This window comes from Molothrus ater, chromosome 6 (genome assembly GCF_012460135.2).
Source record: "Molothrus ater isolate BHLD 08-10-18 breed brown headed cowbird chromosome 6, BPBGC_Mater_1.1, whole genome shotgun sequence".
Taxonomy (NCBI): Eukaryota; Metazoa; Chordata; class Aves; order Passeriformes; family Icteridae; genus Molothrus; species Molothrus ater.
Window position 1 is genome coordinate 55,784,053 of NC_050483.2, and position 24,665 is coordinate 55,808,717.

At 42.1% G+C, this 24,665-nt stretch overlaps 1 protein-coding gene across 1 annotated transcript in view; it reads right to left on the reverse strand.

Moving 5' to 3' along the window:
- The window catches only part of SYNE2 (spectrin repeat containing nuclear envelope protein 2), a 159,428-nt gene that overhangs the window by 58,012 nt on the left and 76,751 nt on the right, over positions 1-24,665 (reverse strand). The window contains 23 exon segments of the mRNA XM_054515169.1: positions 489-635; positions 1,064-1,246; positions 1,886-2,018; positions 2,236-2,432; positions 4,114-4,245; positions 4,726-4,899; positions 5,258-5,458; positions 5,621-5,740; positions 6,769-6,870; positions 8,100-8,309; positions 8,562-8,714; positions 9,247-9,378; positions 10,296-10,384; positions 10,387-10,436; positions 11,044-11,156; positions 12,085-12,204; positions 13,171-13,338; positions 15,056-15,268; positions 16,869-16,976; positions 17,747-17,866; positions 18,944-19,018; positions 19,558-19,752; positions 22,059-22,184. Coding sequence (XP_054371144.1) covers positions 489-635; positions 1,064-1,246; positions 1,886-2,018; positions 2,236-2,432; positions 4,114-4,245; positions 4,726-4,899; positions 5,258-5,458; positions 5,621-5,740; positions 6,769-6,870; positions 8,100-8,309; positions 8,562-8,714; positions 9,247-9,378; positions 10,296-10,384; positions 10,387-10,436; positions 11,044-11,156; positions 12,085-12,204; positions 13,171-13,338; positions 15,056-15,268; positions 16,869-16,976; positions 17,747-17,866; positions 18,944-19,018; positions 19,558-19,752; positions 22,059-22,184 — 3,261 coding nt within the window.

A 24,665-nucleotide genomic window follows, 5' to 3' on the forward strand; every position in this document is an offset into this window, starting at 1 on the left:
TGCTGCAGCCTCTCTCTCTCCCTGCAGGGATGTTCATCTTGTCCCCCTTTCCTAGCAGGTGATTTCTTTTGATGACCCATAATATTCAACCTCCCTGTTCCCTAGTTAAATGGATTCAGGTTATGGAGCTCCATTAGGGTATTCCTTGTTAAAAAGACAGACTAGAACACAGCACAAACACAGAGTCTGTCCTCCTAAGGAAGGAAAGCTTTCCTGCTCATCACATTTTACCATCTAAATGCAAGAGAGAGAACAGATGAGACAGATGGGACAGCATGAGAAAAGGAGATTACAGCCCAGCAGGCAGTAGCTGTATTGCAGAACAGGCAGTGGTTTGTGTGTCATGGAAGCATAAGGTTGTATAAAGGAGGATACAGCACGTTTCAGACTGAGGAACCCTCTTGAGAGCAAGGGGAAGGGTATGACAGTGCCTGTAGGCTGCTTCCATCCTTTTCACAGCAGGCCTGGACTCACAGTTTCCCATTTACCTTGTACTTCTGAAGGAGGGTCTTGACCTGGGCAGCACTGCCTTGTGAATTTAATGGCTCCTCACGTTCCTGCTGCTGTTCCACATGGTCCAGCCAGGCCATTAGTTCAGCAATAGCTTCTCGTGATGAAAGCTTTTCCATCTGAAGCTGAGGTAAAGCATATCATGAATCCTCTACACTCTACTTGTTAGAAATACCAAGGAAAATGGCATTTCTATTTTTAGAAAGGCTCAGGCACTATAATCGCATTACTGGGGCATGAACTTGAAAGTGAGCTCCAGAGAGGCAAATGACTTCAGTTCTAGAATTCATGAATCTGAAATAAAATTCTTTTTAATTTTGAGTAATTCTTTCTAATTTTAAGTAACAGGCTTCCATGCAAAATCATAAAGATAATGAATATATGTAAAACAGCCCGGGAAGAACACAGTAATATTAAACTGCAGTACAATATTGGGCTTATTCTGAAAGCGTGGCACAGCTAATTCAGAAAAAGTCAACTGAATTCTAGCAGCAGCATTTTAACATAATTATTTAGCTTGAACTGAGAGATGGCAGCAGAGTTTCTCACTCACCTGGTGAAGCTTTTCTTGGATGGCTGGGAGCTGTGTAATCAGTTCTCCCCATTTTTGCTCAAATTTTGCCAAGGATGACCTAAGTGCTGCAGTATCAGCTTGCTTCACGTGGAGGAGCTGGCTGGCAGTGCTCACCACTGATGACTTCAGGGAAGATTTTTCATCAACTTCCTTAGAAAATGTCTGAGGTGCACAGGAAAAATTTAAGAGAGGGTAAATATTTATATATCTATTGAAATGAAGACAAGCCATATTTTCACAGGATGAAATGCCTCAACAAACAGATTTTATCAAGATGGCAAAGACCAGAAAATCTAAACATGTTTTGGCAGATAAATCATTTTTTTGCCCACCTTGATATACAATGCTGAATGCCACCTTTTGTTCCCAGAGAAATTGAGATTATCCTGATCCTCACTTCACACAGAGGTCCAGGGAGCAACCCCAGTCCTCAGACCTCTGGCCAGCTCACATCTACCAGCCAACCTTCATGAGCCTTTTCCTTCCCCCTCTGCACTGTTGCTTCTGTCTGGCCTCACACTGGGGCTGAACCTCCTGGCTAGCCATCCAAGGGGAGCAGGCAAAGACATGAAATGTAATTCAGCATGTTCCTCTTTCCTGACTTTGGCTGACCACCTTCACTCCTGTACCCTGAGCCCACACTCCAGGGTCAGCTGTTGAGTGGCTTTGGGGCACACAGCCATTCAGTGCCGATTATGTGGGCGGCTCAAGGGCAGGGCAAACAAAAACAACCTCTCAAAAGGGTCATTTTCACCAGAATTCACAATGTCTTATCTAAAGCTGGCAGCAGAAATGACTTACAAACAAACTGCTGATGTTCTCCCTGATGGTGGCAAGATCTTGTGACACATTGAGAGACTGCTCCTTCCAAAAATTCATTCTCTGCTGAGCAGAATCCAACCATTTCATCAATTCCTCTGAGTCTCTGTTGTAGCTACAGGAGGAAACAAAACACAGAAACACATTTCTAGCTGAGGCTGGGATACATTTCTCACCCTCTAAGTTGTCTTCTCTGTGAGTAGACACGTGCTATTCTGGCACTTCTGCTGCTGCATAACCCTGCAGAGGCATGGCTTCAGCTGACATCTATAAAAAAATCACAAACTAATGTCTAGCTCATACTTCAAACTGTTTTGATGTGTTGGACCCACCTGACCAGGAGTTTCAGTAATGTTTGAAGTCGGTGTAGTTCATGGCCAACTTTTTTGGTTAAAGACAGCCACTGCTCTTCCAGCTTCCCAATCTGGCTTCTTATTTCTGGACAGTTCACAGCAGTCAGCAATTTCTTCCCTTCCTTCACCATCTGGTACAGCCTGGCATGCTTTTCATCAACACTGCTTTTGATTTTCTGTCAGAATATGGGAAGTTTGCAAAACAGGAACATTTTAAAGACACAAAACACAACTAGAAGAACACATATCACTTGTTCTAGCTTCTTAATCATTTCCTCTGTAATGTATTTTATTTTCCAAATGACAGGAATCTGAAATTCATTACATGCAAAAGTGACACAGGTTTTTGTGGGCTTGTTTGTTTTTTGTTTGGTTGGTTCCTCTGGGTAGGTCAAGACAAATCTCAATGTACTTTTATACGTTATCAGAATGACTGTGTTATGGTTTGATGGGTTTTTGACACCTGAAGACCTCAGGCAATGGACAAACACTCTCTATCAGATCTGGCTGCACTGTCCAAAGTTATGACTGCTCCCACCATAAAATTGTCTTTCCAGGCTCCTCAAAGTTATTGTTCCTCCTTCAGGCTCTATCCTATTTTTTAAAAATGTTACCACTGTTTTGAAGGAAACAGCTGGGATAATTATTGAATAATGGTGGCAGGGAGAAACGAAGAGTGGACAATGAAGTCGTTAAGTAGAAAACAAAGGTCTGGGGGTATTTCTGTCACAGGAATTAAGCCCTAGAGAATTTAATTCTGCTCTGTTTTTGAAACTGTGAAGCTCCACAGTTTCACCCTGCACAAAACATCTTCTAAAGCTTTATGGCTTTGTTTCTGAAGTCTTTAAAGACAAATAAAGACTTAAGAGTGAAGAGCTAGTGAAGAATATAAAAAGGCAAGGAAAACCAGGCAACTTCACATCAATGGCTGTGCAAATTTTGCATTTCTCTTGTCTCAGTGCAACAGGAATCAAAAAACCAGAAGGCCACTATGACTGTAAACATCTGCAGTTGATTTATTACAAAGGCTTTACTGTAGCTCAGATTTTCCTGGGAATGTACAGTGATGTCTTTCCTGCAGTCATCTAGATTAAATCATTATAGCACTTTTTCCCTTTATTACACTTGTTAATCATTTATTGAACACTCATTAATTTGCTTTTTTTAAACACTTATTAATTCAAAAAATTGTAACACAGGATGTCCTCTGAAAACTGAGAAAGGTCACACCTGTGAGGAATGCAGAGCACTCTGAAAATACATCACTGAGGTTACTTAAAACCTTTCTTCTTGATTTTGTAAAACAACCATAAATGCTGCTTTCATATCCTTATATTTAAATGTGCTTAAAACATTGATAAAATATTTTCAGCTGGAGCTGAGATTGTAAATAAAGATGTAGCTCTGTCATCAGAGATGCAGCTGCAACCAGTGTTACAGTAAGAGTTCAAATATTTGGTATTTTCAGATATTTGAAAGCACTAAGTTGACTGTCCTTTTCCACAGGTTTTACACTGTGGCATGAAAACAGTTTCTGAATTACAGAGAAGTGGCACTTGCTGTCCTTGGTATCCATGGAGCCTGCACAACATCCATCTCACCTGAAATACTTTCCTTTGAAGACTGAGTTCTGAAGTAGTTATAGTCATTACTTCCACTAAAATAGATTTGTAGCCCCCTGGCTGAAATTAGCAGCCCAATCTTCCCCTACTTTTAAAAGTCAGTTTTGAGCTTGCATTCACACACAGCTGAGGAGATGAGGCAGTGCCCTGCAAACCATCTCCTCATATACTAATTAAATATTTTTTGCCAGTTCTACTGATGCCTAAAGAAGAGCAGTGACAAACACATAAATACCTCTAGAAGTGCAATCCTTTCCATTAATCTTTCTTCAGTTTCTTCAACCAAACTGACAGAAGGCAAAGCAGAGGCAAGTGCTTCTAACTCCTTATTGAAAACCAGGCATTCCTCATCAAATACCACCCAATCCTAAAAAATACATTGAATTGTTAACACAGCACACATCCATTTGTATTTTAATGCACCAGACTCAGGCCTTAATGCCTTCTAAAACATCAGCAGCTCTTGCTTTAATGAAACATAACACAAAAATAAGTGAATAATAAGTAAATATCAAAGTGAGACATGATTTCACCTAAGATGAATTAATTATGCATTCTCCAAAATCTTTAAGGATTCTTATTTTTAAGTGGTGTAGGCAATTTTTTATTCTCTAGGGATGTTCTGAGGTTATTGGTTAAATTTTTTAAGTTTTATTTTAAAGTGGTGCTGCTATTTTTTTCCTTTTCTTTTGCTTATTTTTTGCCTTTTTTTTTACTGTTGCTGTCCAGTGGAATCAGAAAAGGACAACTACTAGCCAAAGAATCACTGGTAGGACAAGAGCTGCCCCAGATGCAACTTTTCTCCTTCCCTCTAGGTTTTACTCTTGAGTGTCTTTTGATTTATTACCTTTAGCAGGCTCTCTAAGTGTATACCATACTGGCAGGCCTTCTGCTCCAGCAGTTTGACCTCATTCACCAGCTCTCTCCAGAATTCCTCTCTCTTTTGCAGGACAGAAGGACTCACTCTCTTGGAAAACGCTTCCATGTAAGCCATACGTGTCATGAGGTTGTGGAAAAAATCCTGTAAAAAAACCCCAAGTTTCAGCTTGCTCTCTAAGAGAGATCACACTCCCACAGCAGGAGTTCTAAGGCTTAAGTAGTAGGCAGGACACGGTAATCCTTTGGGATAACTATAAGAAAAATGTGTTTTCCTTACACAGCTATGTGTTCTGAGGCAAGCAGAAATAGCAATTTATCACCAAAACTGGTATTATTCTGGTCTACTGAAAAACTTGTCTTTGTTTTCTGCACATACACCAGTCCCTCCCCTTTGCTATGAGCCAGTCACTCTCCTCCACTACACTGGAGAGAAACCAGACCCAGAAAACAGTTCTCCTTGCTATGCTGACCTGAGCAGTGCTGTGAACAACACCTCATACCTTGTGATTTTTCAGGTGAGACTGCAGAGCTGCTCTGCTCTTTGTTAGGTGCTTTGGATCTTGTGCCATCTTCTCTCTTCCAATAGCTACCAGCTCTGCAAACCCATGAAGCAAGTCCTCATACTGGCTTTCACTGATGGCAGGGGAGTTCAGCTCCACATACTTTGCTTTCAGAATCCCCCACATGTCATCCAGAACATCCTGAAAATGCAAACACTGTGCAGTGATCCATGAAGGAGAGAAATGAATCCCACAAACTCACAGAATACAAAATAACCATCAGCCTTTTGATGCTGCAAATGCATTGCTCAGAAGAATCAAACCTTGCTGAGTAAGTGGAAACTGTACTGTGCTCTTACTTACCTCTAATTTATAAGCTTCCTGGATTAAGGTGATAGGTAACTGCAATCTTTCTCCATGGCCTCTCAATTTTGCTACTTGGTTTTCAAAGTTTTGCAGCTCCACAGCACAGTCATCAATTTTCTGGGTGAAGGACAAAATTAACTGTTAGGAAGAGTTCCATTCCAATAAACTTTCCATTATCACTGGTGGGGCAGTGAATCCAGTGGCTGGATCTCTCCTGTGCTAGCACTTCAGAAAATCCAATGAGTTTATAAACTAAATGGACAAACCATGGCATACCTTACTGTGTTCACACAGCACAGCCAGGGAAATCAGGTCAGGTGTCTCAGGACAACATTCAACATGCCTTTCCATTTACTAAATCAAGAGCAGCCATTAAAAGGAATCATGGACTCAGAAAACAGGTTTTTCTTATGAATCAGAAACACTCAGGGATTGAGACAGGATCCCTCTGAAGGAAGGAAAGCTATGTACTTCTGGCATTCCTATACCTAACAGAATATAGCCAGTCCTTGCTAGGGAATTCAGCAGGGAACACAGCTCCCAGTCTGGCAGAAAATTATGCCTCTAAGCAAGGTTATGAGCCTGTACAAAGAAAGCTTCAGAACACCTTCCCCGCTTTGGTAATAAGTAGGTAAATGGCCAATGACCATTCTGAGGAGGACATGCAGTCTGTTAATATTTAATTTTCTGCTAATCCCAATAAAGATCAAAGGAAATAGCTTAACTGGTCAAATTCCATATAATAAAGTGCTCATAAATGCTGCAGGAGAAGATGGAAATACCAGAGTCCTATTCCCACAAAGAAAAGGTAGATAGGCATAAGAAAAGGTATAACATGTGTAGCTCTTTTTCTTCCCTGCCATAGCATGGTGGGTATTTGCTCTGGGAGGTTGAGGAGAGACTGGTTCCTCCACTCCAACCACTAAAATGTCTGGAATTAGGTCTGAGTATGGACTGGGGTGTAGTTAAAAAAAAAAAAAAAGGGGGTGGTGGTGAATATGGCAAATACTGAACTCTCTCCTTTTCCAATTTTAAAAACCCAAGTTAGACTCAAACTTTAGAAATTATGAAACTTCACAAATTTCAGAAGGCTGGAAATAAGAGCTAATGCTGTAAAACCTCTCATTTCCTTCAAATAAAATTACCTGGAGCTGTTCAGAAACATTATGTCCACGTAGTTCATTCAAGCATTGTTGCAGAGCAGCTTTTTTCTCAGTTAACTGATCATAGAGTAGCCTGGTTTGATTCTGCAAAAGAAACAAACATCAGAAATATATCACATTAACAGGAGTATAGTAATGAGCAGACAAAATTACACAGCGAACAAAATTATTACCTCTTTAAACAAACACATTTTTTTTTCCTCTTAAACAAACAAACAAAAAAACTCCACCAAAATAAAGCATATGCATTATGGGCTTAAAGCAGAAATTGGACAGGGGAAATTCCGAGTCTGTGTAGTATGTAAGAAGCAGATTACTCTGTCACAATGATCCTCTGTGACTGTAAAAATCTGAGAAACTGGTAAGAGAATCAAATTTTTCTCTTCTGAAAATGGGAAAATGAGCCCATTACTGGGGACTGATGGAGCTTTATGGATTCTGCATAAATAAACATTGCAAGACCAGTTCTGTGGCTGTTTGGAGACAACATCCCAGTGTTCCTCAAAAGGGCTGCTTTATTATTCAGCAGTAAAGGGCCAGGATGACTTGCAGATGATGAGCACACTCGAGTTTTGCTGGACACTGCAAGTTGTATTTCAAAGAGCAGACTCTTCCTTCCTTAGTTCAGACTAAAGACCTGATCTGAATATTTTCCAGCAATAGTTTTAGATTTAGCACATCACAAGAATCTAAAGAAAAGCTTCTCACTATCTGCTTTTCCAACAAAGAACAAAAGAAGGAAAATGTGTGCAACTATAGCTTCTGCTTCTGTGGCACAAAATCTCAAGGAACAGTAAATGCAGTGGGGTCAAATGAACCTCCAACACATTGACAAAAATAGCCCAGTGTCAGACATGGCACCACAAAGGAGGAAGCCTGCCTCTCCTGAGGACACAGCAGCTGAAAGAACATATGAAACCCCCCTTGGCCTCATCCCTACACACAGAAACTGCTTTAGCCTGCAGCTCAGCCTGCATGGCATCCCAGGTTACTTCCATACTTTCTGCATGCAAATTTTCTACTGTGATCCAGGCCTCTGTGGTCGTCAGCATTGCAAACAGCACTGCAACCAGCAAAACTAATCTGCTTCTTGAGAGGCCAAGACAAGTGTTTTAAGTAGTGGAGAGAGAAAAGAGAGAGAAAAGAGAGAGAAAAGAGAGAGAAAAGAGAGAGAAAAGAGAGAGAAAAGAGAGAGAAAGGAAAAGAGAAAAGAGAAACCCCATTAGAGGTTGCTCATCTGTAACCCAAATGCATTAACACCGACAAGCCTAACAGATGCTGTGAAACAAGATGTGCATTTGGCAGTGGAGTACCAGGTAATTGCTATTATGATCCAGCCCAGCTTTCATGGAGCTGCTCCTTGAAGCAGTGGCAGCTTGAGTTTGCTCCAGCCGTGCCTGCAGGTTGTTAAAGCACTCGCAGAACACATCTGTGCTCCCACCAGCGCAGCTGATGGACTTCAGGAGATCATCCTTTTTATCACTCAGATCAGCATGAAGTTTTTGCAGCTCCACAGACAGAGTCTAAAGGGTTGAAAGAAAAGCAAAATAAATGAAAATGGTCTGTGCAAGGACTCTTGCCTGTAAGAGGCAGCAGGACTTGAGTTGATAATTACTAAAAACAACAGGCCCAAATCTGTGCAATACAAAATTCTTTGACAGCGTTATTCCTGAATAAAGCCAGCAGAATGGAGAGGAAATACCAGGCCATATATATTCTGCTGTAACAGAAATCCACTGGGGGTTCTCCTTCCCTGAAGGATTTGGGGCAGTTACCTCATAGAGAGCCTGCTGCACAGCTGCCTCTTCAGTGGAGAGCACGGAGGTGTTCAGCATCTCCTCCATGTTGTTCAAACACCGGCTGATTGCCAGAAGCAGCTCAAACAACTTTCTGTCCAAATTGGAAGAGACTTCCTCTGCCACATTATCCTGGGTCAATGCAAGTCAGTTTTCAGTACTTTTACCCAAGGCATGGCTAAGATTCATTCACTCAAATAAGGTTAGATGTTTGCTCAGCTAACACTAAAATGGAATTAATGAAATACTGAGGGATAGACTTGGATACATGCATGTAACATTCAGAGCTGTCAAGGCCAAAGCTGAGACAATGACCCTTTATGTATTGGACAGTGGCTGTGCCCTTACAGGTCCCTAATCTCAGGCATGAGCACAAGAAGTTTGTCTTGTCAGCTCCCATCCGGCTTTATACAGTTTGAGGATTTTTACTCACACTAGCAAACTTTTGGACTCAGGCAGAAGTATCATAGTGGAAAATGTGGAATATTTCCTTTCAAAATCCTCAACCTATTTCTACATTACAGCCCATACACAACACAGCAGCTCACTACAGTGAATGCCATTTGCAGTAATAGGATTACTGGCTGTTTCCCAGTGTCCAAGCAGTGTCCTGTGTGTAGAATCCCTGGGTTTTTTTGCAATGCTTAGGACATGCCATTTTTACCTGTGCATGCACCACATTTGCTTCCTGGCTCAGGTCTCCCAGCTGGACAGTGTAAGTTTTCAGCTCTTCCACAGTTGGGGTTCCTGCACCTGAGAATGTGCCTCGAGGCAGCACGTTCATCTTTGTTGTGATCTAACATTTGGAAAAAGAACATTGCAATTAGAACAGCTCAAATGAAGACAGGCTATGGGCAACACAAGAACACTGCTGTCAAAAAGCATTAAAAGATTCAAGGCACTGATATAAAGCACCTGGATAGCAGGGTTCCCTTTTCACTGGCATAAGCTGGACAGGCTATGCCTTGATGGGAGCTTGACTGAAAAATGAGTCTCTGATTCCCAGCTTTATGGGATACAGCTGAAGTTTGGGTTATGGCAACCCTACTGCCCACTGCAGGGTAAGTCTTCCCTGAGGCAGAGCTGACATTCATCCTTTTACATGTCTGATATTCTTCCACGTATTGCAGCAATTTCAGAGGATAGAAAATCTAATAATTCTAATTTAGTATGAACAAAACTGTTAATAACAGGAGTTATAGTTTTATCCAAGCAGTAAAAGTCTGCAGTCTTTTCAGAACATACACACAGCTCAAACTCTAGATCTCTACATCTCTTTAATGTGTGAGAATGAGAGAACGCAACAGTGAATGGCAAAACAAAATTTAAGCCAGAGATTTGCTTTGACCAAAATGTTCTCACTTGTGGGAACTGAGATTTCACCCACATCCACGGGAACCAGCTGTGAGCTTGCTGGGTAACTGCCTCAATGCTCTTGGAAGGAGTAAGCAGATAACATCTACTCTGAAAATTAACCACAGGGATTCACCTAAGTGCTCCCACACTGTGCTCAGCAGTCACTACTTCAGAGACATGATTTACCTCAAAGTAAAATTAAAAGACAATTATGAAAACACAGTGCAGTAACAATCTCCTCTGGAGAACCCTTGCACAGATTTCAGTTACCTGATGGAGAGCCATGCTACTATGAGACAGAAAGATACACTAATTGCTATCTACACTATCAGAGTGTTTTATGGAACTTAAACAAACCTGAGGTTCCACAAGCTGGCAGAGAGGAGATTTCATCTTTGATGAGAGTTCCTGTTGTAAATATTGCCATTTATTACCCATTTGATCTTTGGAGCTAAGGTGGCATCAGCCTGCTTGCTCTTTGAGTCAGATTCTCCATTGCTGTATTGAGAAAACATTGTTAGAATGACAATTACTGAAGCAGAGTAAAACTAGGTTTCTTGTATAAGATTAGTTTCTCTTGCTCATGCCTCAAAAGCAAAGTGAAGTCAAGTGCATGTATGAGTATTAATCCAAGCTTTGATAAACTTGGACTTTCCCCTCTGCATGAAATATGCCAGAGGCTGCTGGCAGCCTCCACCTCTGAGTACAGTCCTGTAGGAAGTGCTGGTTCTGTGCTGGAAGGTGCCTGATCCCGGTGTCCCCTTTTTCAAAGCTGCTGCCTTTACACTGGCTGGGTGTGCCTGTGCATCTGTGAGCCATGGCTGTGAGCAGAGGGACCCCACCTGCCTACAGATGGGCCTGATTTAGCTCATGGCAGGTGCCAGTCATGTCTGCTAGCAAGATTCTGAACTCTGCAGTCAGCTCAGGATCCCAGAGGCTGTCACATAAATGAGCCTCCATTTCTCTGGACTACTGAAGCCCCAAGCTTCTGCCATTTTTCTTCTAGAGGCACACAGAACCAAGGAACAGAACCAGGGGTGCCACTTCAGCAAGTTTAGGCAGTTTTACATCACTGAATCTGGTAACTGCTTGTGTTATTCTGTACCTGGCTTCTGATTTTGGAGTCACGCTGTCCTCAAGCTGTGGCTGCATTTTTTCCACACACGACTCAATAAAGTCAATGAGGCTTTTCTGCTCAGCTGATTTTAATTTCAGGTCCTGTGCACAGAGAATAGCATGAACAGTTATGTGAACTGTAATAATCTGAAGGGATGATTGTGCTTTTTCAATCACATTTTATGTGAAATCATTTAGCAAAGGAAAAAAAGACTACATCTGTCAAAATAAAATGCAGTTTATGTATGAACATGAATCTACAGAACAAACCATTTTCTGCAAACATGCATTTTTATGGAATATATTTCTACCTGAGCTAAAGTTTTAAAAGCAAAACCCAACCAGAAACAAATTACATATAGAAATTTAAACACCACTGACTGCAATCCTTACATAAAGAAGCAGGCAAGGGAAAATGGGGATTTGCTCAAATATGAGTTTGAGTTCCATTAGTTAAAAGTAGAGTGTTGAGTGAAAAGTGAGCAATTTTAGCAGCTCAAGCTGGACCACTTTCTCCAGCTCTTTTCCAATAGCATGAAAAAGGCAAAAGTTAATTTACAGTTAGCAAAATAGAAGTAATTTGCAGAGCAAATTACAGAACATTACAAGATTCTTACATTGTGTTAACAACAACCTTCAGAGTCATAGTGAGTTAGCCCATGGGAATATGTTCACAAAACTTTAGTTTTAAACTTACCTTCAAAAACAGTACCAGTGTATAGATTCAGATTTCATGATACATCAGTGTTTTACAGCTAGGACTCTTGCCTTGTTTCACAGTGATTCAGATGGCATCACCCACCCCTCCAATCTCCTAGCTTTATATTACTAAAACTTTTGAACAAGGGATTTTTAGGGGTGAGGCCTTTCTCCATCCTGACAAACTCCCCAAATCCTGGAGGAGATGGGCAGCTGAAACCAGCACTTGACAGAGTTGATCCCACAGGGAAAACTGCAGCAGGTGTAGGAGCAGCTGTCCCCCAGCCCACAGGGGACACGGAGCAGCCTGACCTGGAGGAGAATTCACTACCTGGGGCTGCTGGAGCCCATTGTGCCAAGGCTGTTGGGCAAGGGGCAGCTGGGATGTGCTGAAACCATCAGAGTGCAGGATCTCCAGGGGCTCTGGGTCCATCCTCTCCCTGCTGGGAACCTGTAAAGAGACACCCATTGTGAGAAGGCTTCTGGACTTGACAAGAGAGCAGAACCCCACAGGTTCAGCCTGGGGAAAGGACAAAAGCTGCTTTGGACTTATCACACACAGAATCAGCAGCCATGAAACACAACTGATGCTTTTGCAAATATTTTTGTCCAGTTGAATTTACTAAAAGTTTTAACATCCTAAGCATTCTAACCTTCTGCCAAGGTCCTCTCATGTGTCCCCCAACAGTTACTTTGCTTTCTTTGCTTTTCCTGCTAGTAGATTAGGTGATACTAACACTCCCTTCCTTTTGTTTGACCAAAATACAGTCATGTGCAATTTATTCTTATAAATCTGGTCACACACTTGGATTTTCAATCTGTCTGTGCTCACAGAAGTATTTCAACACAAGCCTTCACCAGTGCTAATTCACAACAGAGGGACTGTGGCTGCTCTTAAGCAAACACATCAGGTGGGCTTCTCTGATCCCTCACACAACAGAGGGAATGAGCTCTGAAGCCAGGAGTTATCATCTCACCCACTGGGAAACTCAGCAAAGACTGTGCAGCTGTGGTGCAGGAGAGCTGACAGAATCACTGCATTTAAACATTCTGCAAAGAGAAAATTACTGAAAGGTCTCTCTGCTTTGACACTGTCACAGATAAACATCATGGACTTTTTGAGGCATTTAAAATTGAACCAAACCCTAAGTCCTTTTCCTGTGCTCTTAGCAGAATGCTGACCTCTGTCACTGAGCACTTAGAGCAGAAAAGATGGTGTTCAGAGAATCATTAATAATCCACTACTTGTTGTAAACTACAAGTAATTATGCAGCACTGTAAAGTAGAATAATAGCAACTCTGACATTTCTCCCTTCCTTGCTTCACATGGTGAGCTCTAACTGTTCTTCTGTAACCACAGACCAATAAAGCACCAGGACTCTCAACTCTTGCCCTGCACAACATTCACATGCTTTACCTGTTCTTCACCGTGCTTGTCTTGAAGCATCATCTGGACATTTTCCAAATTGCGCTTCACCTCCTTCAGCTTCAGGGAAAGAGCCTCTGTCTTTTGTTGGTAGTCTGCACTATCTCCACAATCTTCCAGTAAAGAAAGGACCTTTTGTTCAATCTCTGATAACCTCACCTAGAAGGGACAGCAGATAATTACTCATTCTCAGAAGTGTAACACTCCTTTTCTGACAACATTCTGAAGTCAATGCTCACACTTCCCCTCTCTGCACAGAAGAGAAACATGCAGGGGAAAAGAGAAATAGCTGCAATCCCCCTAGATTTTCTCCAATGTAGTCTTTTTATAATTTTATACAGAGTCAGTTTTAAAACTGTTTCAAACAAGAGCATCTGCAGGAGGCTATCTTAACTCAGGTATCAGGTATAAAACAGGAGAGCAGAAATGACAGACTCCATTTAATGCAACCAAGAAGACAACACACCTCAGTAGGGGAGAAAGGCAATGCACACACAGCTCACATCACTCTCTGGGAGGAATGATGCTGAACTACCAGCACATAGGAATGTTTCCATGTGACAGCCAGGTCATTGTAAACTGTTGGGATCTGATTTTTGATCCAAGCTGCTGTGAATCAAAGTGCATCCCTGCATACTTTAAACTCACATTCTTAGGGTGAGCATGGAGAAAGGTACCATGACTCAACTGCCAAGTAATCAACTGCAATAAATTAATTGCTTTACATAGTACACCCTTATCTAGAGACTGTTTCTCTTCCCTTCTGTGTGTATTTTTCTGTGTAGATCTTGACTAGAAAACCTTCTTCCCCTGCCCAAGCTCATGTCCTGATATTGAGCCAGATTGTTTGAAGCTGACAGGAATTCAGCCTGCTTGTTTTCACCAGCTGGAGCTGCCCTGGTGAAGCCTATGCTGACAGGAACCCTGAATGGGATCCAGACACAGCCAGCTGCTTAGGAGCACTCAGGATCCTAATTCCCACAGAGTTCAGCACCTGAGCACTTGGCTGAATCACAGCCTAAACCCAGAGGCACTCCAATTAAAAACAACCACCCAAAACAACAACAAAACAGCTGGTGATGTCTCCCAGTAATTTAAAATGGGGACATTTTGGTATTGTGAGTGAAATTTGTTGCTCTAGGTAGGCTCAGTGCCTGAAGCAAACTGGCACACACCAGACTGGCACCACAGGGAGCCTCAGCCCTGTTTTAATCTGCACATGCTGCATGCCAGGGCTCCCTCCGACCCAGCCCCTCGTGCCAGTCCTGTTTTCCTCCTCCCATTTTCACCAACAGGTACCACCCACTCCTTTTGTACTGCTGCCATGGGGGCAAGAGGATGCCCTAGGTGCACAGCAGTAGGTACAAATATCACCACTGCTCACTGAGGGAAGGGGGAAAGCCACTATTTTTCTGTGCTGGTAGTTTATGGAAAAAAATGAAGAAGGAGAACTTAGCAGTGTGGAAGGTTTCTTAGACCAGTCTTTTAAATCATTCTGACAAGCAGAAAGTGAAAATGTCAAAAGAAAAAAAATACTCTTTTGTTTCTAGCTGATTTATTATGATCAGGACCAATGAAATATTCCCTTTTAATAGAGGATTCAAACTGTACTCAGACATAGTTTTGGAAATAATCCAAATAAAACTAAAGCTTTACATATACTCCAGAATTCTACCTTATTCCCCTGGATGCATACAGATCCCAACTCTAAAACCAGATATTTTAACCAAACCCTGGCAAAGCTGAAGCCAAGCAGTCACCTGCTCTGTGCAGAGGGTGAGGGAGCTGCTGAAGCAGGAGAGAGGAGCAGGCACAGTGTCCTTCCTGCAGACACAGCCCAGGGAAGGGGATGGCAGCAGCAGTGTCACCTCCTTACCTGGCAATCAGCAAGCTGTGGCTCCACCATCTGCTGCCTTTGGGGGGTCTGAGGGGCTGAGCCCAGGGACATTTTAGTTTTGGCTAGCCATTGTTCCAGCTCTGCCACCTGGGCCTGGCACAGCAGGAGGATGGATTCTGGCGCAGGCCTCCCTCCATCCAGCGCTGTCTGTGAGCCCAGGGCGGCGTGGGGCACTGGAGGCGGCTGCTGGCTCTGGAGGAAAGCACATCAAAGCAGCCTGGTGAGCCACCTGGTTTTGTAATCTCCCTCCCCTCCCCTTAGCACTGAGAGATGATTAACTTCCACACTCACAGAGTGTGGAAACAACAAACCCCAAAACAGCTCCGTCGCCGCGTTCCCAGCCTTGCGGGGGGGGGAACCACAAACCAAGGAGGAAAGAAGGGAAACTCAGCAGGCAGGTGATCCAAGATCTGGTGTAACAAGTTTCCAGGCAGCAATTTGCATCTGCAGGGATCTACCTGAGCACAGCAGCTATACCTGAGCACACAGGGAGTGATGACTCACCATTAACCTGTTCTCCCCTGAGGAGAGATGTTTTTCTGTGGGAGTTACACACAAAAGCAATGCAGTTGGAAGCTGCAAAACAAGCTCTTGGACAATGTTTACAAGCTACTTGTGTGTGTTCAGTTCCAACAATTAAATATGCTTTACTGGGCTCTAGATCATACAATTAAGAAATGGTGTATTTTTAAGGACGTCTTGTGCAATTCTTCTTAAACACACTCCTTGAAGAAGCAATATTGCATTGCACATGTCAATAACAAGAGTCCAAAGTACTTGGAGATAAAGAGCAGTGACTTGGAAGGCTGCACAGGTCTGTATATGCCTCCACATATGCAAATATTGGTAATCAGTAAGTAAATGAAGCAACACTACAAGAAGAGAATGCTCCCCTGGCTCCAGAGCACACATTCAGGCAACTGAGATGGCCAGTGCTAGTGCACAAGCTTCATATTAAAGATTTGGCAGGGAAAAAAAAGAGAGTCAAAATGCACTGTTCCAACTATCACTGCCATCACAGAAGGACAGAACAGTTTGCCTAGGCAGGAGCCTTTAATGGTCACCTAGTTCCAATCCCCCTGGCACAGGATATTGGAAAAAAAAAATCTTCACTGAAAGGGTTGTCAGGCATTGGAACAGACTGCCCAGGGAAGTGGTGGAACCAGCATCCCTGAAGTGTTCAAAAATGTGGGACTTAAAGAGATATGGTTTAGTGCTGAGCATGGTGGTGCTGGGTGAATGGTTGGACTCTGTGATCCTGGAGGTCTCTTCCAACTTTAACAGCTCCAGGACTCTGTAATCCCAAAAGCTGAAGCTGCTCTGCCACCAGCTGTTGCTCCTGGCCTTCCTGGAGCACTCATGTCTGCAGACACTCTTTTGTATTTAACCTGCTGCCCACTCTTCTCTGAGCCTTTGCATGTCTTCCACAAAGCAGCTACACATGTCATGCTCCTCAATTCCTCCTGTAACTGCCATTTAAAAATTCCATGGCTGATGTATGTTTACATCACTCAACTCCTCCATTCATGCCTGTATGAATGACAGCAGCTTCTTGGCTGAAAATGCTCCATTTTCCATTTTTTTCACTAGAAAATTGCACTTTCAAGGGGCAATTGAAAATTTATCACCCAGAGCAGCAACAGGAAGAGGCCCACAAAGGGTTGCAGGTATCCCACCATATCATACTGAAGCAAACTCCAGCAGCAAAACCACAATGGACCAGGGCTTCTGCCCACTAGGTAGGTCACACTACTCACTCAGGGGGTCACCTTGGTCAGGCCTGCAAACTCACCACAGCCAGACTGCCATCGCCTGTGCCAGGACCTTCAGGGCCCTCCAAAGTTTGCAGAGATGTTTCTTCATCATGTTTACTGTGTGATTCAGTTAAAACATCCTCATCCTGGAGAGAGAGAGGCAATAGGGGAAATATTTCTTATCTTGCATACAGATGTGCAGTAGTGGAGATGTGGCACTTTGGGACATGGTTTAGTGGTGGACCTGGTAGTGCTTGATTTATGGTTGGACTTGATCTTAAAGGTCTTTTCCAACCTAAATGACTTTCTGATTCTATGTTCCACTGCCTTGTTCTGCTAGAGAAGTCTGGAAGAGCAGCAACCCCTCAACCTACTGTGGTCCTGGCCCAATATTCACAGAGAGCAGTTTTGTTATGCCTGAGGCACTGATTTACAGAAACAAACAACTGCAGTTGTCACAACATTACTGAGGCAGCATGAAGAGCAGAACAAAATGGCACCAAAACTGCACCTGGTTGAGTGTTCCAGACACTGATTTCCTCATGTACAAAGTGAACTTCTTCCACAAATCATCCCCCACATTTTCAGAGCCTTTTCAGGAATCAGTGAAACAAGTTGCTGCTACTAAATGTGCATTTCTGCCCTTGGGGGTTTTGTGAAGCTCAAAGGAATTGGAATCATTGAATCATTTAGATTGGAACAAATGCTTAACGTCACTGAGTCCAACCAGCATGTACAACAGAGAGATTCTAAATGGCAAGATTTAGTGTTAGATGGAAGATATGACTTTGGCCACCTTGTTCTGCATTCCTACACTTCTCTTGCAGCGCAGCCTTCAGCAATAGTTGGGACTTGTGCAGATCTTTTCCACAAAGATGAGTTCCCACCTCCACAGAGAGAAACCTGAGTGCATTACCTGAACAATGCCATCTGACAAGGTACCAGAAGACCAAGAGGTTGCACTGTCTTCCTTGAGCCTTTCATCATCTCCTTCTGAAGGCCAAAGTCTTGCATCTTTCTCTGTGGCTGTACTTCCCTTTGAAAGCAGTAACAGCTCAGCTTTAGCTTCTGACCAGGAAGCTCAGATATTCCTCCAGGCAATGTAAAGCACTGCAAACTTCTCATAACACTTTATTTCTGCCTTGTTTATCTATCCATATTTGTGTTTCCCAAATCCCACCTCTCTTCTTGCTCTATAGCTCTACTGCAAGATGAGTGGCAGCTGGATGACACTGATAACGTTCTCTAGAGACTGCAGAATATTCTCATTTTTTACAGTATTAAAAAGAAAAAAACTAGAAAAAAAACCCCAAACAAACCAACAACCACCAAACCTACAAGACACTATCAATCCTTCTCCTGTCCTGTCCATTAAGAAGTCCTACATGTGAAGAAAATTGCACCAGTGAAGGTGTAGAGTGAGAAACCCTGAAACTGAAGTGCTTGGATCAATAGTGAGGCACAAGCTCTCCAGGCTGTTCAGACTTCTTTGCTCTGTCTTGCCATGGAGTTTTTTCTCCAAAAGCAATTAACTTTGCCCCTCTGCAGTTCACCTGGGCATTCAGACCCCTCAGATTTAGAGCAACCAGCAGGGCAGTGTCTCCCAATGTACCAGAAATCTCTTCTATCCAAACTTCTCTCCCAATAATCCAATCTCACCCTTTTTTTTCTTATGTTCAAACATATGGATAAATTCTTTTATGTTTTGGAATTTCAGAGGCTAATTCTTTCTGAAATCCACCTCTACATGGAAACACTGGTATTTAAGGCCATATTTTGCCTTTAACACTTCCACAAAGGGGGCATTAGCAATTAGGCAATCCCACCAAAAGCAGGATCACACCTAACAGAACAAGGTGATGTGTAATACTGCCACTGGCATATTGGTCCACTGGCTTGAGTGCAATTCCTTTGTATCCTGGAAGGATATTTTAAGTTGTTCTGAAATATTTCAGATTTTCACATTTTTCATAATTTCTGCATTACCAAAATCTTCTACCTTACATACACAACTATATAAATATAAATATATATATATATATATATATATATATATACATATATATATATACATATATATATATATAAAAAATATAAAATACACTGGACTCACCTTGCTGTGTAAAGAACAGTCTTCTGATTCTTCATCTAAGGAAGGCAGAAGAGATATCACTCCTCTTTTTTTCAACTACAAAAACACACACACAGAGACAACCCAATTAATCATGACAAGAACAGCAAAAGCCTCTTCACTTCTGCCTGTAAACCAAAACAAATTTACCACTTGAGATCCACTTTTGGAGAAGCACTGAACATCTGGCAACCTACATTAAAGTGACTGAAAGCTGCAGGTTCTAAGCACCTCTGAAAATTGGGATTTGATGCTGTCAGGTTTCAACAGCACAGCTACAAAAGGGACAAATCTCATTTTGCCCCATGAAAATAATTTATTGAAAATCCCAGAACAACCGGTTATCAACAAACTACACATGGGGCATTTTGCTGTTGATTGATGCAAGCTTCATGCTAAAGTGGAAAATGCTAAGAAATAACCAGAGGCTCACCTCTCCTACCTTCTCCTCACACTCAGTCCTTCTGAACACAAAGGGGAGGAGAGACAATATTGATTCACAGGGGTAGGGGTGCTCCTCTCTCACATGCCACTCCTCCACGAGCAGGAAGGGTTATTTACCTCCCCTCTTGGCCCTCAGGTGAGTGTTCACTTACCTGCTGAGGAGAAACATCAGCCCCAATCAGGTCATTCCGGGCCAATACAGAGGCTGGAGGTTCATCTGCTGCTTCAGGCACTTCTTGCTGTAGGCACTGGTGAAGCTCAGACATGGAATTCTTCATCCTGGTAAGGAAATCTTCCTTTCTTTGGCACAGCTTTATGATTTCTTCTTTTACAGCTTCCATTTCTCCCTAAGGAGCAACAACATCTGTAAGCATCCATTTTTCTCATTTAACCAAAGAGCAATGTTACAGATGACACCAGGGATGTATCTTACTGGTACTGGGGCTATTTCCCCCTTTTCCTTTTTCTGGGCTTTGGGACAGTTCCCCATTGTCACTGCAGGAGATGTCCAGGTACATGCAAACCAACAGCAACAGATCCAGCTCAGGACAGCCCTTGCCACTTGTGATGCACAAGTTGGCAGTGTGGAAGGAAATGTAGCAGGCTGGAACAAATTCTAACTAGGTCCTGAATATCCATGAGAACAGCAGCTTCCTCCAGGACCAAGGGAATGCAGAAGGGTTACATTGCTCTGTGTGTCACACAGTGATGGTACTTCCAAGCAGCTTCCCTGGCAGCCTGAACACTTGGGAAAGCCCTGAGGAGGGCAAAGCCAGCAAATGAGGGTAGCTCAGGGCTCAGTCTTTGCTGAAGATGGCCCAAAGGAAAGAAACCATTTGGTGGGTGTTGGGGATGTGGCTAGGGCCAAAATGATGCCATGTCTTTGAATGTGATACTGGGAGAAATAAGTGGACCCCAATAAAGCTTAAGGAAAATATTTAACGTTCTGCAGAGACTAAACAATAATCCAAGTAACTGCACTAACAGAGGGGGAAATAAATCTGTCTAGGTCTCCTTCCTGGCCATGACTACTCCTCCAGCCAGTGTTCTGCTCTTAAGAGTTTTCTCCAGGGCTTTCCTCACTACCCAGCCTCCAGGTGAACCAAGAAATCCCAGCAAATAACAGAGTAAGACAGGACATGGAATGAATTGCCCTACTCTCTCCATTACTGAAAGTGCTAAAGCTCTTTGAAGCATTGCTACTTGCTCAGAAGAGTGAAACCTGGCTAAATATCCCTCTGCACACTGGGCTTAGTTGATCACAGCAAGCTTTGATGCCAGGCTTGAAGTGAGAACAGCACTGGCTCCACAGCATGCTCTGTCATTAGTGATGTGATGCAGGGATTAATCTGTGGCAGACGAAAGCAGTGAGACTGCTGCTCCTGTCTCCACTACAGCTTCTGTTAATAGCTCTGGGGTGGCAGCATGACAGGAAAGGTGGAGGGAAGAGCTCCAGCAAATTTTCAAAAGACATGGGAACTCTGCTCTGATAATCCTTTCTTCCTTTTGTACACTCAAAACCACAAGATAAAATCATCCAAAGGTAAAGAAAGAAAATGTCACTGAAAAGAAGTAACAGACATCCATGAAAATTTGGCATGATCTATCAATGTCCACTAGGAACAGTATATCTATTTATTTCACTGCAGGAGACTTGTCAGCATAGATTTGCCAGCTACTCTTTTGCAAACTTAATTAGCCATAACCTCCTCAGAAACCAACTCATTCTTAAAATCACTTCTTTTTCTGAAATCCTCCACTAAGATGGGCGATTCCACTGCCCACTTCTATTAATGCAATGATGTATCTGCCAAGTTTTTTGCTAAAACAAGAACTATTAAACATAAAATTCTACACTCAGAGACAAAAACAAGGAAGAATCAGGAAATGAGTCATGCTGAGCACTACATCAAGCCTCCAACATCCAACCAGCTGACAGCAGAGCAGCTATGTACTTAGGAGCCTACTGAGTGATTATAGTTATTAGGCAAGTACAATCTAAGTGTATTAACTTTACTGTGACTGACTGGAAAAAACTGAGCATTTCAGAGGCACTTTATAAATAGTTATTACACTTAATTAGTAATTTCCTGACTTCTGCAGAGCTATCCTTAAAACACATCTTATATTTGCATTAAAAACATCAATTCATTCATTACAGAAAGCAGCTGACTGTAGAGAGAAAAGCAACACGATTACCAGTGATGAGAACACAGTGGGGCAGTGAGGACAAAGAAAGGAGTCTAATGAATCAAACCCCAACCAGAATCCCCAAAAGTAGCATTGCATGACCAGTCATCAGAAAGGGACTTGGTTCTCTCCTTAGGCACTATCCCAAGCTGCCACCTCAGGAAAATTAGCAGGATGCTGAGCACAGGTAAGCTCTCAGTGCTGCATATTGTTTCATCAAAACGGAACCCAGTTTTTCTTCCAAGTTGATATAGCACAAATGACACACCAAAATCAGTAAGGAGTATACTATGAAAGATATACCCAATTTGCAAAATAATATTAATTGTAATTAATTGCATGGTCACACTATGGCATTCAATTGCCAATTGGTGGAGAAGGGAAGCACACCACTATTTCTCAGTGCTCTGCATCATCATAATTAGTGTTAGGCAGGATAAGGAATAAAAAGAATGAAACCTACCTCTGGACAGAGAGTTTTCTGAGCCTCTGGTTGATCTTCATGTGATATTTCACCCAAATTGTTCTTAAGGAGTTGTTTCAACTTTTCGATTTCTTGCTCACATTCTTCTGTTTTCTTTACAGTTTCCTGTGAAATAGCAATCTTCATAAATCATTTTGAAATAAGGAATACATAAACAAACAAGTCAGTAAGGAAACAAAGTTGAATTGAAGAGTACTGAAGCCTCTTTTGTACCTGCAGTTCTGTGTACTAGAATCTGTTTTGCTCTGCTAACTTTGCACAACCCCATCCCTAAGTTTATTATTCACTTGCTAAAGACAAACAAGCTGCTCTACCCACAAGGTGAAGTATGGTGGAATATTCTGCCTAGGAGCTCCAGAGCAGAACTACGAATTTGGCTAGGGAATGGAAATGGAGCAGATCTCACCACATCCATTACAACTTAGAAAAGGTTGTCAAAAAGAGAGAAATTGAAGGGTTTCATATCAAGTAGAAAGCCTGACTGGTTTTTACTGGTGCTCAAGTCTTTACTGCCAGCTAGTTCTGCAAAACCAAAATGAAACTGCTCAAAATGAACTGTGCTGTACACCAGGCAAACACTGCAGCTCAGAGGATATCCCAACCACACTGCCTGACTATTTGAATACTTCCAATAAAAATTATAAGCATTCCCAGCATGTGAACTTCTTCTGCTTACATGGCTTATAGGAAAGCATATGATATGTAATAAACAGCCAAATTCACTTTTAGTCATTTGACAGTGACAGCAAAATCTCACTGCCCCCCAGGCTTTGCTGTCCATGCATTAGTGGGCAATCTCCGCACACACTCATATTTGTCAGCCACAGCCTGTCATGATGTCTCAGGTCATTAGGAAATTGTCACATCTACAAGTCAGAATATCTTGTGAAAACACTGAATATGCACAGCACTTGGTAGCTCTGTGTTTCTGGACCCAGAGGGGCCTGCAAAAAGTAATAAAGAAACAATGAAGTCAACAGGCTTGATCCTCCTGTGCTGCCAGCAGCACCTGAATGACCCAACAGGTCAAAGACTTCACTGCAAAGTGTTCACAGAGCAAAGAGTCTCTCCTGCTATCAACAGCAACAGTGCCATTTCTTCAGTCACTTCCTCATAGCAGCACTCCCTCTGAAAAAAATGCAGGCTAATAAGGTTCTAAATAACCATTATTATTTTACAGGTGTTAAAAGTGAGAAGAAACTATTTTCCTCACTTAAAAGAAAAGAAAACCAATTTGAAGGGGAAGATATTTGTGGCCTATAATCTTAGTGCCACAGGCAAAGAATCAGAGAGGAAAGAAAAAGGAATAGGTCTTCTGCTCAGCTTTAATGAGAAAGTAAAAGAAGAGCTCCTCAAAGGAAGATGCTCTTACTCACTCCTTCAATTTGATATGAATAGGACTGTTTAATAATAAATTGAATCCTACCTCAAATTTCCTAGACTAACTAAAGAGTCTGAATATTTTGTATAGAGACTCCAATGTCTTCTGTCATGGACCAATATATGAATATAGTCACTTACCTGAAGATAATTAATTAGTTTCTGCCTTCTACTCAGGGAAAAGAAAATTTTATTCTATCCTTTATCCAATATAACAAATTATGCCATATATGTGAGGCTGGATTTCTTCCTACAAGTTCTGCCTTTTGAGTTATTTCCTGGCTAACAGTTGCTCTTTGCTTTTCATATCGTGCTAACTCCAGAAGACCTACCCATGGAAAAGGCCCACCTACCCACAGAGTATTTGTTTTGGAAGAGCTTAGTGAAAATGAGACCAGTAAATCATCAGATATGCAAATAATACCACTTTCTTGCACTGAGAACCAGTAGAAGCAGATGTGGCTTCCACATCTTCTTCCTGATGACGTTATTTAGGTGTGGAACTTAACAGGCCATAATAAAAAAACCAGAGGGCAACATTCAACAGAGAACTAAGTCACTTAAACTCCTGCCCCAGAGCATTTTCAGTATCTATGACAGGCTTTGTTTCTGACTTACTGTTTCAGGTGTTACAATGCAACTTAATTATACAAAAGTTGCTGGTGCAATATTCCATTGCCTCATCTATAGCAAAATATGGGCAAACTCATCCAAAGACTAATCCCCAGGGGGGAAAAAAATGCATATATTTGTACAGGAAGCTTAGCTCCCATTTGCTTTCCTCTCTAGAAGGATTCTCACCACCTTTTTAATGCAGCACTCAAAATGCCATGGTTTAATGTCTTTATCCTTTGTTACACCTTAGCTGGTGCTGCATTTGTATTGTAGTACTGCTGCTTTCAACCCATTCAATGGCACTGGAAAATCTCTTTTGCACAGTTTGATACACTAGCTGCCAAGAATTGCAATTTTTCCAATCTGTTTTCTCACAAAGAAATTTCACTCAGCTACAGACTGTTGGGTGTCGACAAGATAAAGGCAAATGCTGAGCAAAAAAAGGTCACAGCTTTACAAAACGCAGAAAAATCTAAAATTTAACCTAATATTACACAAAAACCAGTTACAAGTGTCATTACAACAATTGATAAATGGAAAGCACCCTGTTTCTGATGCTTTTAAAGTGTTTTGAAAATTCTCCATTATTTG